General features: G+C 39.7%; 4 protein-coding genes across 7 annotated transcripts; 2 read left to right on the forward strand and 2 right to left on the reverse strand.

Moving 5' to 3' along the window:
• Positions 1-42: 42 nt before the first annotated feature.
• On the reverse strand, positions 43-2005 carry AT4G31130 (keratin-associated protein (DUF1218)). The gene is made up of 4 exons (NM_119263.5): positions 1758-2005; positions 1510-1633; positions 698-912; positions 43-575 (listed from the first exon to the last, which is right to left on the reverse strand). Exons 2-4 carry the CDS (start codon positions 1597-1599, stop codon positions 293-295), a joined length of 588 nt encoding a protein of 195 aa, NP_194842.1. The 5' UTR covers positions 1600-1633; positions 1758-2005; the 3' UTR covers positions 43-292.
• Positions 2006-4201: 2196 nt separating this feature from the next.
• Positions 4202-6525, forward strand: AT4G31140 (O-Glycosyl hydrolases family 17 protein). The gene is made up of 2 exons (NM_119264.5): positions 4202-5058; positions 5212-6525. Exons 1-2 carry the CDS (start codon positions 4715-4717, stop codon positions 6320-6322), a joined length of 1455 nt encoding a protein of 484 aa, NP_194843.1. The 5' UTR covers positions 4202-4714; the 3' UTR covers positions 6323-6525.
• Positions 6351-8774, reverse strand: AT4G31150 (endonuclease V family protein). 4 transcript variants are annotated; one of them, NM_001342057.1, is made up of 10 exons: positions 8653-8774; positions 8319-8580; positions 8153-8215; positions 8003-8042; positions 7854-7918; positions 7627-7743; positions 7323-7451; positions 7146-7226; positions 6886-7052; positions 6351-6636 (listed from the first exon to the last, which is right to left on the reverse strand). In NM_001342057.1, exons 1-9 carry the CDS (start codon positions 8715-8717, stop codon positions 7041-7043), a joined length of 834 nt encoding a protein of 277 aa, NP_001329217.1. In that variant the 5' UTR covers positions 8718-8774; the 3' UTR covers positions 6351-6636; positions 6886-7040. The 4 variants fall into 4 exon arrangements, with proteins under 4 accessions (NP_001329217.1, NP_567868.1, NP_001329218.1 ...); NM_119265.4 differs by having other exon boundaries at positions 6351-7052; NM_001342056.1 differs by having other exon boundaries at positions 6351-7052; positions 7323-7743.
• On the forward strand, positions 8762-16246 carry DCAF1 (DDB1-CUL4 associated factor 1). Its single transcript, NM_119266.7, has 13 exons — positions 8762-9326; positions 9416-9491; positions 9573-9689; positions 9776-9936; positions 10036-10771; positions 10883-10971; positions 11073-11466; positions 11575-12144; positions 12217-12399; positions 12497-12949; positions 13042-13152; positions 13306-15105; positions 15369-16246. The coding sequence occupies exons 1-13, from the start codon at positions 9070-9072 to the stop codon at positions 16071-16073; spliced, it is 5652 nt and encodes a 1883-aa protein (NP_194845.4). The 5' UTR covers positions 8762-9069; the 3' UTR covers positions 16074-16246.
• Positions 16247-16263: the final 17 nt, after the last annotated feature.

Consider the following 16263-nt stretch of genomic DNA (forward strand, 5'->3'; position numbering starts at 1 on the left):
ATATTTACATATTCTTAGAAAGAAAAATGTTGATATAGTGTGTGATTTGAAGTGCTTTCTCATATCAATTATGTCAAATGTAAGAGATATAACCAAAAGATTATTTTTCACAGATACAGCTTATGAATCACAATGCATCAAGGTGCAGAGATGGGTTTCATAACATTCTAGCCAATCATTAAAAAAAAAAAAAACAACAGAAGAAACAAATTATTATTTTCCTAATCAAACAAGTAGAAAACAAATGAAAAACCCTTCTTATACCCAATACCAATAAAAGCATATCATTCTCTCAAGCATCAATCTTGAGATTCACATCCCTGGAGGAAGAGTTCCCATCGATGCTTCTGCTTTCAACTTCATCAAAATGGTCTTCACGGGCGTTATCAGCGAGCATCAGAGCAACCAACCAGAAAAGGCACGAGTCCAAAGACACAAAGGCACCTCCACCAAGCAGACCGGTCTTAGCCGTGGGGCAACTGGTTTCTAAGTTTCGGTGAACATTACGGGTCAAGTGAAGTTGTTCTGTAATGGTTGGCCAGAGCAACAGAGACAAGGCCAGTCCAGATGTTATCCTACACGACAATAACCATAGGTCACAAAAAGACTCCTATTTTTAGGCTTTATAATACCGGAATCCAAGAATATTTGTAATGGTCTAGCTACTGTGTTCTTGAAAAGAAGAGGAAATGCTTACAAGGCAATGTTGAAGAACACAGAGAAGCTGGTGCTTTTGAACAAGACAGAGTTAGGAACAGACTTTCCCTTGTAAGAGATGAACAAGGATTTGTATCCTGCTACAGTGCAGGCAAGGAGAAAAGCAGCAGAAAGGTATCCCAAGGCAACAGTTGGATCAGATGGGTATTTGCAGATAACTACTCCTTTTCCACTTATTGGAGTCCCAGACGCAGGCTAAGATGAAAACACAAAGAACAGAAACAAATCACACAATCAGTAACACATAAGAATAAGAAAGCCGAAGTGGTTTACCCACTTATGAAAAGCTCTTGACATACGGTATCCTAGAGAGATCAGTGACAATGATGAGGTCAAACAATTGTGTAGAAAGAGTAAGATTTAGCTACGGGTCAGTTAAGATCACATTGGTTTCCCATCATTAGATACAATTATGAAGCTGTGAGAAGATCACATTTTTTCATACAATCCAACAATATCACAATATCAGAGTCATAGTCCTGTGACTAAAACAAATTTGACATCCTCCATTCACAGAGAATAGCACAAATAACAACCAAAGCATCCTAAAGAAACAGGAAATCAAAACAATTGATTCATCCATAGTTAGATCACTGTTTGATACATACAATTCCAGAGTGATTATTTCCTGTGCAAAAAAAAAACTAACTTGCGCCAAAAAGCAACAGGAATTGTTTATGTGGTAGTAGTAGATAAACACAAAGAAGAAGAACAAAAATCATCATCGAAAACAAACAGGAAATTTAAAGTTTTCTCACGAAATAATCAAAAGGAGACGACTTTTTTTTGTACCTTCTTGTTCTCGGCGATAACTCCCAAAACAAAGGATAAGACGCCCAAAGCAGAGACGACCAACGACATTTGTTTCATACTAACCGCCATATTTGTTGTATCTTCTTCTCCGTCTAACCTTAACCTATATAATATATCCGAGAGCACACAGATATCAAATTCGATTTCCCCCAAAACATAAATCAGATTTGAAAATCGAATCAACGAACAGAGTCGGAAAAATCGAACTGTAAAAGAAAAACACTCACCGAGACGACGAATGAATCTGGAGATTTGTGGCTTCAGAGAGATAAGAGAAATCGGAAGATATGGTTAGTTAGGTTGCTTAGTTTTGATTTTGGTTTAATTCGATCCACTTGCACTGATAATTCGGGGATGAGCCCTAAAAAGTCTCCGAGTGTTGTTGTTGTTTTGGGCTCTTCAAGATTCTGTTGACCAAAAAATAAAAGATTCCATATTTATCTTCTTCCACATGTATTCATCATCTTATTTTTCTTTATAAAAAAATCTACGTAATAGAGATTTTCAACTGATTTACTTCCTCATATTATTTTTTATTCTGAATATAGATATTACTATAATTTACAAAATAAAAATATATCTTGATCGTATAATTATTTGGTATAAAATATTATCTTCCCACGTAGGTATATAATTTACCAAAAATAAGTTTAAGATGGATTTACCAAGAATCCAATATTATTACTTGCGATACTTTATATGGGAAGTAGAATAATTGGATATGATATTGGAATTTCTTTTTGGAAAGTACATATTGAAAATGTTCATTATCGTATGAAGCAGAACTTAAAGACTGGCTGGGATAGTTAGTACTTTTGAGAAATGGGATTATCGAATCTTTGAAGATAATCTGATGTTGTATGTTCCAAAGAGTCTGTCGAGTTTTGTATGCGGAAGCTTTCACTGTTGTAACACTTTGCAACACTTGTTCTTTATAAAATGGTAACACTTATGGGGATATTTAAAAAAACAAAGATAGCAACATGTTTAGCTTTTATAAAAATGTATTATTTGAACGATACCAGGGAATCAGGATGCTAGATGCATTATCCGGTCGGTGAACGATCGTGACACCCAAGCAACAAATATACAAGACCAAAATTGGCCACGCTCTCTCCTCTACCCCTCCAGCTTTACTTGTCCTTATCACTTCCCTTTATCATCTGAATTAATTTCATCTCATTGATGCTTCTCTATGTATAATGATCCAACACAAATAAATCAATCAAATCAAACCAACCGATCACTTTCTCTTTTTCACTCATAATCATTCCAAGCATGATTTTAAAATGGGCTTTTGTTGTCTCTCATAAAAGGTGATAGCTATTCGCCTCTTCCACTTTCTTCTTAGATTGTTGTAGTATAAGTTTAAACCTACGACTACGAGTGGATAAAATGGTTTTGGTTTGACTTATTAGGTTTAATCGAGTACGACAAGTGGACTTGTGACACTTGTCCAACCGATACTTCTTATCTTGTGTTTTTGTGTTTTCTCGTCTTCTAGATCACGTTTTGGCATATTGAATTTATTATATAAGAATAAGATTCGATTGTTGAATTTTTAATAAGTATGGCTTTGTTATATTACACGTAAGAATTGAAAACATTACTTGATCAAAGAAATAAAAGATTTTATGTGTGGTGACTGATAATGTTGTTGAGGAAGATCAGAGTCATTAATGCAGACTCAGTGACCAGTGGACAATCTTGTATAAAGAAAGACATTACAGAGTTATATTCAAAAACGTGGAAAAGTATGCATTACCTTCTTGAGATGGAAATCTTAACAAAAACAAGCTTTTAAAATTGAGTGCATGTCCAAGTCATTTTTAGATTTGGTGTTTAGTGCTTCAATATTTCACAATATCCAAAAAACTCATAAAAAGATTTCAGAGATAGACCAAGAAAAGTTATTTGAGTCTCTAAGAAGGGATTGACCATTATTCTTAATTATACTATTTGATGTTTCAACTCACTTCCAATATGAAAGTCTTAAACATAATCATATTATAGATATTAACCTGTGAATAAAATGCCAATCATCCAACTCTCAAAAATATAAATGGGCCGAGAATGGGCTCACACAGTAAGGGAGAGTAACGAGAGAGGCTTGAAGGAGAATAAATGTTACTTCACCAACCGGACCTGCCGACCTCTTTCATTCTCTGTTTGACTCACTATTCCTTCACACAAAAAAGGGAACATTTAAGTTTTTTTACATTTTCATTCAACTTTAATTCTGAGAGCATCAGGTAACACTGCTCCACAATCTTTCAAAGATTCCTCCTTTTTTTGTTGTTCTCTCTTTTTATTTGGCTTACACGTCCGCTTGACCTCACCCACATGCCCCTGCCTCACATCAAACCATCTTTATTTCGTAATAGCTAAATCTTAGACAGGCAAAATCTATCAAATTTTAGAAAGTACTATTCAAAATTAATACTCTCTCATGTTACTACCATACTTGCTGATTATAATAACTGTAAACTATAACAAAGATGGTAAACCCAAATCTATATTTATGATTGATTAATTATTTTAAAGTATATATTGATGATTTTTTCTTTATAAATTATCATGATTGCCGTATCGTATAATTAATAGATTTGAGTGGTATTGTGAAGAGCTACTACAGCTAAGGAAGTAGACAACACCTAACGTAGTAAATTAAAACATTAACGTTTCTCTTTTAGTCCCTTTTTTTTTGTTAATCGTTTTCATAATATTCTGCTAATTAAATTTCGATTGGGGGTACCAATCAAAAAGCAAACACCGCCTTTCAGGTCACTGGGACAGACAATAAAAAAACCTTTTTCGTTTATGTTCCATGTCTGAAATTAAAACATTTTCAAGTCTCGTGTATTTCAGATTCTCCATCTTAGTTCTTGTAACCTCTCCCTCTTCTTCTCCAAATTCCACCTGAGAGAAGAGAACTTATTCCACCCAAAAAGCAATAATATATAGTACCGTACTTTGATTTTTTCGATAATCTGTTGATTGAAGTTAAGCCAAAACTCAGCTCTGTTCTTATTCTTCTTCAAACCCAAGTTTCCCACTTCACTGATTCTTTCATCTTAGCTCGTTTTAACCACAAAGTTCAGTTCTTTTTTGGTGTGTTTCTTTTTCGTTATTGGCTTTTGCCTTTTTTGGGTATAGGGTGTTTACGATTTATCTCTCGGTTCCGATGTTGTTCAAAGGTGTTTTTGCTGTCTTTTTCGTAATCACTTTGTTGTACGCAAGTTTGTTAATTGAAGTTGAAGGGATTGGTGTGAACTGGGGCTCACAGGCGAGGCATCCCCTACCTCCGGCTACGGTGGTGAGGCTTCTCCGAGAAAACGGTATCCAAAAGGTGAAACTTTTCGAGGCCGACTCTGCGATTCTCAAAGCTTTAAGTCGGACAGGGATTCAAGTTATGGTCGGAATCCCTAACGACTTGCTTGCTCCTTTAGCCGGTAGCGTTGCAGCCGCTGAGAGATGGGTCTCTCAGAATGTATCTGCTCATGTCTCCTCTAATGGCGTCGATATCAGGTTTGTGCTTATATCTCATTGAAACAACATGTTCTCTTTGTTTGTTTTGATCAAGAGCTTTGGAAGAAATGATTTTAGAACCCAAAGTTCCAGTCTTTAGATTTTGATCTAAAGCAAAGAGATTGAAGTTAGTTGGTTTGTGTTTGAATTTAGGTATGTGGCAGTTGGGAATGAGCCTTTTCTAAAAGCATTCAATGGAACATTTGAGGGTATAACTCTACCTGCTCTTCAGAATATACAATCAGCTATCATCAAAGCTGGTTTAGCGACTCAGGTGAAAGTCACAGTGCCTCTTAACGCAGATGTGTACCAAAGTGCGTCTAATCTCCCTTCGGATGGAGATTTCAGGCCTGAAATCCGTGATCTCATGTTGAACATTGTTAAGTTTCTGAGTGATAACGGAGCACCATTCACTATCAACATTTACCCTTTCATCAGTCTCTACAACGACCCGAATTTCCCTGTGGAGTTTGCTTTCTTTGATGGAACTGGTACTCCGATAAACGACAATGGAAGAATCTACGACAATGTTCTTGATGCAAACTACGATACACTTGTGTGGTCGTTGCAGAAGAATGGGTTTGGGAATTTGACTATTATTGTTGGGGAAGTTGGGTGGCCAACAGATGGAGATAAGAACGCAAACTTGATGTATGCCAGGCGGTATAATCAAGGTTTTATGAACCGTCAAAAGGCTAATAAAGGAACACCTATGAGACCTGGGGCAATGGATGCTTACTTGTTTGGTCTTATCGATGAAGATGCCAAAAGCATTCAGCCTGGAAACTTTGAAAGACACTGGGGGATATTTTATATTGATGGACAGCCTAAGTATCAGCTCAGTCTTGGCAGTGGTAACGGGCTGATCCCTGCAAAGGATGTTCATTATTTGGCTAAGAAATGGTGTATTCTTGCGCCAAATGCTAATCTTCAGGATCCTCAGTTGGGACCAAGCGTGAGCTACGCTTGTGATCATGCTGATTGCACCAGTCTTGGTTATGGCTCCTCTTGTGGTAACCTGAATCTAGCACAGAATGTTTCGTATGCGTTCAATAGCTATTACCAGGTAAGTAATCAGCTCGACAGTGCGTGTAAGTTCCCGGGTCTCTCTATAGTCAGTACTAGGGATCCTTCTGTTGGGAGTTGCAAATTCAAGATAATGATCAAGTCAGAAGATGCTAGTGAAGCAAGTGCCATGATGCCTATAACACGATCAACGGCAGTGCTGCTACTTCTCTCCATCTGTCTGTATATTGTTCTGTGAATACTGAAGAAAATTTGATGGGTTTGATTATTTCTTTTTTTCCTTTTTTCTTTTGCAAAACTTTTGGTGTTTATGGAGAAACAGAAACTACAGTGAGATTTATGTATTACTTGGTTTGATCTCTTATTTCTCGAGAGCAGTTTGGTGTTCACTGTCTCTCTTATACCTCTCTTGTTAGTAATCAGAAAATGATAAAAATCTCATCTTTCACTTTAGCTGTTAAAGCCCAACCCGAAGTTTCAAACATTACACCTTATATTAGTTAAGCAGGTTTGCTGCAAAAGAGGAATCCATGAGGCTTCACTGCTGTGAATCTGTCCACCATTAACAGTCTCTTAAGATTGAGAAACGATTGTGCTGTCTTAGAGCATGAGAAACGAGTTACAGCTGAACCAAAAGAAATACCAAACCCAAAGCTATAGAATTGTTTGTCGAGAACCCCAAAATCTCCCAATATACAGTGCCCAAACAACCAAATTACCAGTTGCCTAGCCTTTCTATTTACACTTGTTTAAGGTATGTATGGAAAGGAAATTCCAATGTATCGGATATAACATGATTACCTTGGTTAGCTTGCAATCTTCAAGTCAGTGAGATAAATGAAGGAGATAATTGGGGCGGATCTTCAGTGCCTGAATCTGTCCATTTAACAATCTTTGGTAAAGACTTTGGAGAGTTTCTATGTAATGTGGAATAGTGTTCTTGGTTGCTTGAGGGATTAAGGTTCAGTCTGGTAGACAAAAAAGGAAGCAAAGAGACATGTGAGCCAGTACGAAAAAATATGACAATGGTTAGAAATGGCGGAGAAAACATCAGAAGTTACCTGATCCGGTGGTCGCACTGCCAGTTCTTTAAAAGACTCAGTTTGATGCTTCTGGAGATATGCTCTTGATCTAATATCTGCCTGCATATAGTAAACTGTATACTTAACGACTCTTACTTTTCACTTTTCACATATCTACAGGATAACTTTCTGTTTGTTGGTAAATGCATCACTTACCTGTCTAATAGGTTCTGGAACACGGTACTTGCAGGTTATCTTGACAACTTCAACGGCAGAGTCCAGTGATATGCGATGGCCAACCGATACATATATGGGCTTTAGAGAACTCAGAGTTGGCCTAAATCCCTGTTGAACGTAATATGTAAAACTTGATCATTAAATTCACTATCTTACACAAGATTATCAAAACCACAACTATGGAGAAGTTTCGTTGCTAAAACTGATAAGTCACTACTAATATAACGCGGTATTACCAAAGAGACACAACAACTACAGTAGATGTTCAGTCAAAGTCACTTACTACTCCCCATGTAATTCCAGAGTTTCCTACCAAAGTGATAGTTTGCTCATGCTCGTTTATTTGGAGCTGAAGCGACTGTTTAACCTCAGATTGATTCAGACCATCCACATGATGCAGCTGAAAATGTTACAACATCATAAATTCCACATTAACGATCAGATGGAAAATGCAAGGCAAAACAAAAATAACATCACAAATTTCAGAGCTTGAGATTCTGAAGACCGTACATTCTTTCCGACCCCAATGGTTGGTAGGTGAGCAAGAACACCTAAATGACACGCCAAGCCAAATCCTATAGAAGACAATTACATCTAACACCATAATTACAGAGCTTGAAATGCAACTACAAAACAAAGGTAAAGTTGTGTGTTTATACCTCGTGGATGAAGTATTCCATTTCCATCCACCATCAGTACCTTTGCAAGAGCAAAGCAAGAGACTTTTAGAAGAAAAAAAATCAACGCAAAAGCAATGGTTTAAGAGTAGCCAATTGCAAACTAAAGCAACTTATAGATAAAACTGAAACCTGAGGATAGAATGGATGCTTCTCATCTCTCATCTTCTGCAGAATCTGCAAAAGAACCGGAGCCTGTAACATGAAAAATCCAATTTTGGGATCTGAGATACTTTAGTGAAGCAAATGAATTTAGCAGAGCATTGCTCGGGGACACGAAGTAGTAGGAGAAGGAAACCTCACGAAAGGCAAGAAATCCAGGGACATAAGGAACATGGAGGCGGAGAAGAGAGAAGTCATGGTGGACTACACGGAGAGAAGGAAGCTCAAGAACGACGAGACAAGCGCATGCGACGGAAGAATCTTCTTTGCAAAAGCTCATGTCTACACCTCCAACATACTTAAGTATCTCCGATCCCTGAGACAGTTCCGTTGATGAAGATAACTTCCATGTGAAGTCATCGTACGCGATCAGTTTCTTCTTCAGCTCATCCTGCTCTCTGAAAGAAGTCAAACAAATCATCAACCGATTTGATTGTGCGGAATGAAACTGAAATCAAATGTGAAACTACTCTGTCCACTTCTCGAGCTGATCTCCAGAAGAAGAAGACTCGCTTGAAGCTCCTTCACTATCCATTTCCAGAAAAAGTTCAGTCGCCGGAGAGGAAGTTCCTAATCGGAACAATTGAAAACGACGTCGTAGTTATTGACAGTAAAACTATGGGCCTTTAAAAGGCCCATTATTAAAAAAAACTATGGGTTAGGGTTTGTTTAGTGAAAGAAACGGGTCGGGTCATATTTTAGTATGAGTCGGTTCAGCTTTGTCGTCTCCATCTACCACCCTCCTTGTTCTGCTGCGTTTCTTACTCTACAACTATAAGCTCTTTTTTCGTTTTCCCTTTCAATAATTTCTTTTTCTTTTTCCGTGATCCCAACGTTTGAATTGATCGCCGTTTCTGGGTTTTTCTTTTAAAAGAGAGGTATTCATCATGGACGGGCAAGAGCATGCCGAGGTCCCTAATTCGATGGTTGAGGATGACCAATCAGTTGTTGCGGCGGAGGCGATTGCAGAGTTGGCGAATTCAACCGGCGAACCTAATCCTGAAGAAGGAGAAGAACAGAGTGTTGAAGACGAGCTTATAGCGAAGGCGCAGAAGCTTATGGAAGATATTACTTCCGTTGCCAATAACCCTAATCCTAATATCCTTCACGCTCTTAGTCAGCTTCTCGAATCTCAGGAGTCTCTGTATGTTCCTTTCTAGCTCAACAATCAGTCTCTCTTCTTGATTTTCTTTTGTAGTTGTCTTTAGTTTTGACGCTTACTTGTATTCGCAGGTTCTTAGAGGAGAATGGGCATTTCTCCAATGCTCGTGGTAGTCATAACAGTGGCAAGCTGTGTATTCTCATCCGAGTAAGTTTATTTAAAAAAAGATTGTTCTTTTTTCTCTTGTGTGGGTTCTTTCTTCTTATTTTGTTACTTGATTTTTGGCAGGAAAACGATGAGTTTTTTGAATTGATATCGTCGACTTTTCTATCTGAGAATTCTTACTCAACCGCAGTAAAGGCAGCCTCTGCAAGGTTGCTAATGAACTGTTCGCTTACGTGGATGGTAAATTTTTTACTACTTTCTTTCTCTTTACCCTTAATTGGATGTCTTGTTTGTTGACTCATGACGCAATTTTTCTTTTTTTTCAGTATCCTCATGTTTTCGACGATGCTGTAACGGAAAACTTTAAAAATTGGGTTATGGAAGAGGCAGTCAAGTTTCCTGGTGAAGACTCTGCCAAGAAGGAAGCCTCAGATTTTGAAATGTTAAAAACTTATTCTACAGGACTTCTTGCTCTCTCTCTGGCGAGGTATTGATTAAACATTCTCAACTTGTTGTCTCTTCTTCCCATTTTTGCAACGCCCACAGCTGAAATTGTAACATTTTCTTTTTGTGTGACTCATGTAAGTCGTGGGCAAATAGTTGAAGACGTTTTGACATCAGGACTATCTGCTAAGCTTATGCATTATCTTCGAGTACGAGTTCTTAAAGAGCCAAGCACAAGCCGTATACACACAACTGAGACTAAGCACGTCTCCTTAAAAACCAAAGAAGAAGGTCGAAGTAGGGTGCGTAAGATTGTGGATACAGTTGAAGGTGACCATGTTCTTGAGACGGACTCCGGAAGAGAGATGGGACAAACTGATGTACAGCCTGATGGCGAATTCGAAATCGATGGCAGAGATGTATTTAATGTTTCAGGTGTTGTTGATTGTAAAATTAAACCTGGAGATGACAATAGTGTTAGAGATGACCCTTCAAGACACAGACTGAACCGATCAAAATCAAGGGGGAGAGGAAGGGTTCACGAAGGTGCACCTGATACAGAAGTTCTCTTGGCATCTCCTAGATTAGGTCGTCTACTTGTCAGAGATAGGGATCTATCAAAAATTTCAGATGGCAGAAATGCAGAAGACGTGACCGTATGTCTTGGGAAAATGAAGTCTGGTATTATGGAGATAGAAAGAGAGGATAACGATGAGTGCTTTCAAGGTTGCATAATAGGAACTAAAAACATAACTGATCTAGTAAAGAGAGCCGTTGGAGCTGCTGAAACCGAAGCTAGAGCTGCCCATGCTCCTGATGACGCAGCTAAAGCAGCTGGCGATGCTGCTGCAGAGCTTGTTAAAACTGCTGCTTTGGAGGTATGTTTTTCTTTTTTTGCTTAGCTGTTAGTGATTTCATTTCCCTAATGAAACGGTGGATTAGGGTGACCTGATATTTATATTGATTGTCTTTTCTTTTAAATTATCCAGGAATTCAAGTCTTCTGGCAGTGAAGAAGCTGCTGTGTCTGCTGCTACTCGAGCAGCTATTACAGTCATAGATGCCGCAGAGGTTTCAAGGTTGGTCATGCTATGATGTCGTGGATATTATCGTTGCTGTTTATCAATTATTTATCTCTGAGTTGTTTAGGGCTTTAACTCTGCTATTTGGTTGGTGGCAGAAATCCTACTTGTGTCACATCTGATCAGACAACGGATGTTAGTGAAGTTTCCCTTCCAGATATCGAATCATTGGCTCAGTTACAAGAAAAATATTGCATCCAGTGCCTTGAGATACTGGGAGAATATGTTGAGGTTCTCGGGCCTGTACTCCATGAAAAAGGTGTTGATGTATGCATTGTGCTGCTGGAACGTACATCCCAGTTAGATGATCGTTCGACAGTGTCTCCTTTGTTACCTGATGTCATGAAGTTAATTTGCGCTTTGGCTGCGCACCGGAAGTTTGCAGCAATGTTTGTTGAACGGCGTGGCATACTAAAATTACTTGCTGTTCCAAGGGTCTCTGAGACTTTTTATGGTCTCTCATCTTGCTTATACACCATTGGCTCTCTTCAGGTAATAATACAGCAAATTTGCATGACTTTAACACAATTTTGGTTCACCGTCAATCGTTGACTTAGTACAAATCCTGCTTCTTCTTACCTTCAATTTTTTTTTTCTCAGGGTATAATGGAGCGTGTCTGTGCACTTCCATTGGTTGTCATACATCAAGTTGTTAAATTAGCTATCGAACTTCTCGACTGTTCCCAGGATCAAGCCAGAAAAAATTCAGCTTTATTCTTTGCTGCTGCTTTTGTCTTCAGAGCCATTTTAGATGCATTTGATGCTCAGGATAGTTTGCAGAAACTCCTTGCAATTCTTAAAGATGCAGCCTCAGTTAGAACTGGTGCTAATACTGACCGATCAGCTCCTGAAGTCATGACGTCCTCAGAGAAGCAGATGGCTTTTCACACCTGTTTTGCTTTACGCCAGTATTTTAGAGCTCATCTCCTTTTGCTTGTTGATTCAATCCGTCCTAGCAGAATTAGCCGGGGTGGTGTGCCATCTTCAATGAAGCCTAATATAAGGGCAGCCTATAAGCCCCTTGACATCAGCAATGAAGCTGTTGATGCCATCTTCCTTCAGTTACAGAAGGATAGGAGGTTGGGTCCGACCTTTGTGAAAGCTCAGTGGCCTGCTGTCAATAATTTTTTGGCCTCCTCTGGACATGTTACCATGTTGGAACTTTGTCAGGTAATGTAGCATTTTACTCCACATGTACATTGTTTTGTCTACCATCTTTTAACATTATGTTCACATGCGCAGACTCCACCAGTAGATCGTTATCTGCATGATCTTCTTCAGTATGCTTTTGGGGTTCTTCACATAGTTACATCAATACCTGATGGCCGCAAAGCAATTGCACATGCCACACTCAGCAACAATCGTGCTGGCATTGCTGTCATTCTGGATGCAGCAAATATTTCCAACAGCATAGTAGACCCTGAGGTCAGTAGTCCGCTTCTATCCATTATTCACATGGGTTTTGTCTTTCTTCTTCTGCTTCTCATTGATACTTACCTCCTTCATGTTTTCTTTATTGAAGATCATCCAGCCTGCACTAAATGTCCTAATCAATCTGGTGTGCCCACCACCATCATTAAGCAATAAGCCGCCCCTTGCACAAAATCATCAACCTGTTCCTGGCCAAGCCACTACCCGTCCCTCTACTGATGTTGCTGTAGGTACTCAGTCCACTGGTAATGCTCCGCAAACTCCTGTTGCACCAGCATCTTCAGGTTTGGTTGGGGATCGGAGAATTTTCTTAGGAGCAGGAACTGGTTCTGCTGGCCTTGCTGCTAAGTTGGAGCAGGTTTATCGTCAAGCCCGTGAAGCTGTTCGTGGGAATGATGGTATAAAAATTCTTTTAAAACTTCTTCAGCCCAGAATATATGTAAATCCTCCTGCTACCCCAGATTGTCTACGAGCGCTAGCTTGCAGGGTACTTCTTGGTCTGGCTAGAGATGATACAATTGCACAAATACTGACTAAACTTGAGGTAGAATAGCAATTTTCTTTCCCCGTTTATATATTGTGAAGTTGAGCAGGCATCGTTGGTGATATATATTGACTTCCCAAGCATTATTCTAGGTTGGTAAGAGTTTATCAGAACTAATTCGGGATTCAGGTGGTCAGTCAAGTGGCACAGATCAGGGGAGATGGCAGGCTGAACTTGCTCAGGTGGCGCTTGAGCTAATAGGGGTAATCATCTGAAATTGATTTAATTTTCTTGTTTAATGTGTTTATATGGGGTTCTTTTTGTATGCTTCATTAGTGATAAGTGTTTTTTTCATTCTTTGTTTTTCTGTTGAAGTTTTGCGGATATTTTTAATTGTGTTTTATATGTGTTTGTAGATTGTGACAAATTCAGGGCATGCAACTACACTAACAGCCAGTGATGCTGCTACTCCAACACTGAGGCGCATTGAAAGAGCTGCCATTGCAGCAGCAACGCCTATAACTTATGATTCTAAGGAGCTTTTACTGCTTATCCATGAGCATCTCCAGGCATCAGGTCTTGGTGATACAGCTTCAGCACTGTTAAAAGAGGCTCAATTAACTCCTCTACCTTCATCGGCTTCCCCTTCTTCTATTGCATATTCCACTACACAGGAGATGTCTACGCCGCTAGCTCAGGAACAATGGCCCTCTGGCCGTGCTAACAGTGGATTTTTCACCAGCAAACCCAAGGTCTGTGCACATGACGAAGATCCAAATTCTAGATCTAATGCAGCTCTATCTGCCAAGAAGAAGCATTTGGCTTCCTCGACACTGGAGATGCCCACACCAGTAGCACAGCAACAATGGCCATCAGGCCGTGCTAACTGTGGTTTTTGTCCCAGCATACCCAAAATCAATGCACGTGATGAAGATCCTAGTTCGAGAGGTAACGCAGCTCCATCTGCAAAGAAGAAACAGTTGACTTTCTCACCCAGTTTTAGTTCGCAGTCAAGAAAACAATCTTTCTCCCATGACGCTCTACCTCAGTCTACACAGAGAATAAATTGTTGTTCGAATTCAGATCCTGCTTTGGCAGATACATCAGAAACTGCTGCAGAATTAGTTTTGAAGAACGACCTTGATGCCGATGCTCAATTTAAGACCCCGATTTCCTTTCCAAGAAAACGGAAGTTGTCTGAGCTTAGAGACTCGTCAGTTCCGGGTAAAAGAATCGATTTGGGTGAGCGAAGGAATTCAACCTTTGCGGATGGCTCAGGTTTGCAAACACCAGCTTCAGCTTTAGATGCCAACCAATCTGGGAGTTCCAGACTGGGCCAAATGACACCTGCTTCTCAGCTACGGCTTCCAAGTGATCCCCAGCCTTCAAATCCAGAACGGTTATCACTAGACTCCCTTGTGGTTCAGTATCTAAAGCACCAACACAGGCAGTGTCTGGCTCCAATCACAACTCTTCCCCCTGTGTCTCTCCTACATCCACATGTCTGTCCTGAACCTAAACGGTTACTTGAAGCTCCACTAAACATGACTGGCCGTCTTGGGACCCGTGAGCTTCAAAGTTTCTACAGTGGAGTCCATGGGAATCGCAGGGATCGTCAGTTTGTTTTCAGCAGATTCAAATCTTGGAGATCTTTCCGGGATGAGACTGCTCTCTTTACATGCATTGCACTTCTTGGCGGTACTAATCATATAGCAGTCGGTAGTCATGCTGGAGAAATCAAGATATTTGAAGCTAGCAGCGGTAGCATGCTTGAGAGTGTCTCAGGTCACCAGGCTCCGGTTACACTTGTTCAGCCGTATGTCTCTCGTGATACTCAGTTGTTACTTTCTTCGAGCTCCAGTGATGTACAGTTGTGGGACGCGTCTTCTATAACTGGTGGGCCTAGACACTCCTTTGATGGATGCAAGGCTGCAAAATTCAGCAACTCTGGGCTACAATTTGCAGCGCTTTCTTGTGAAGCATCTAGAAAAGATGTTCTTCTATATGACGTACAGACCTGCAGCCCTTGCCAAAAACTCACTGACACAGTCACATCCTCTCGAAGTAATCCCTATTCTCTTGTGCACTTCAGCCCTTGCGATACACTGATTTTGTGGAATGGTGTTCTCTGGGACCGCCGTATCCCCGAGAAGGTCAGACGGTTTGATCAATTTACTGATTATGGCGGAGGTGGGTTTCATCCTTCTAGGAACGAGGTAATGGATAAATCATATTACTTTTTAATCTAAATTATGTGATAATACCAAAGCTATGAAATTGTCATTCCTATTCTAGTTGACCAAACCCTAGAACAATCCACTCCCTTAAACAGTCGAAGACAGCTTTATAAAAGTCCCTCACTAACTGCTCCAGAACCATTTCACAACAACTTCAGATATTCTACATTAACTCCTCGGCTACAATATAGATAAAAAGTTACTCACTGTTTCTTGGCTTTTCAACATGTTACTTATTACAGGTGATCATAAACTCAGAGATCTGGGACATGAGGACTTTCAAACTTCTTCGGAGTGTACCATCACTGGACCAGACAGCTATTACGTTCAACTCTAGGGGAGATGTTATATACGCAATGCTGAGGAGAAACATCGAGGACGTTATGTCAGCGGTTCACACACGCCGTGTGAAACATCCCTTGTTTGCTGCTTTCCGCACTCTTGATGCGATCAACTACTCAGACATTGCCACTATACCTGTAGACCGGTGTCTTCTTGACTTTGCCACAGAACCAACAGATTCGTTCCTTGGGCTGATCACAATGGAAGACCAAGAAGATATGTTTTCCTCGGCCAGGATGTATGAGATTGGTAGAAGGAGACCAACAGATGATGACTCGGATCCCGATGATGATGATGAGACGGAAGATGAAGATGAAGATGATGAAGAAGAAGATGACCTGGACCGAATTCTGGGACTAGCTGGAGACAATAGCGATAGTGGGGATGATGACCTTAGCAGCGAGGACAATGAAGATAGTGTGAGCGATTTTGATGAAGAAGCAGATATTCTCATTGACGGTGACTTTATGGAGGAGCTTATAGAAGGTGAAAATGAAGACGATGGTAATGGTGAGGATGAGGATGATGATGACGACGGTGAGATGCAGGATTTCATGAGCAGTGGGGAAGAGGATGATTATAGAGACAACATTCGTTCTTCCTAAGTTTTTTTTTGTTTTATAAATTTTATTTACTTCTGGGCTCTCTACAGATCACTAAGATGGATTTTTACTATCCAAAATTTTGATGATAAGTTCTTGTATTATTTTTTCTTTGTTCAAGTTCCATGTCTCTTTGATTATCAGTAATCATGATTTCTCTTGTCCCACATCATAAGAGAATCCATTGATGCAC

Source organism: Arabidopsis thaliana, chromosome 4 (assembly GCF_000001735.4).
Source record: "Arabidopsis thaliana chromosome 4, partial sequence".
Classification (NCBI taxonomy): Eukaryota; Viridiplantae; Streptophyta; class Magnoliopsida; order Brassicales; family Brassicaceae; genus Arabidopsis; species Arabidopsis thaliana.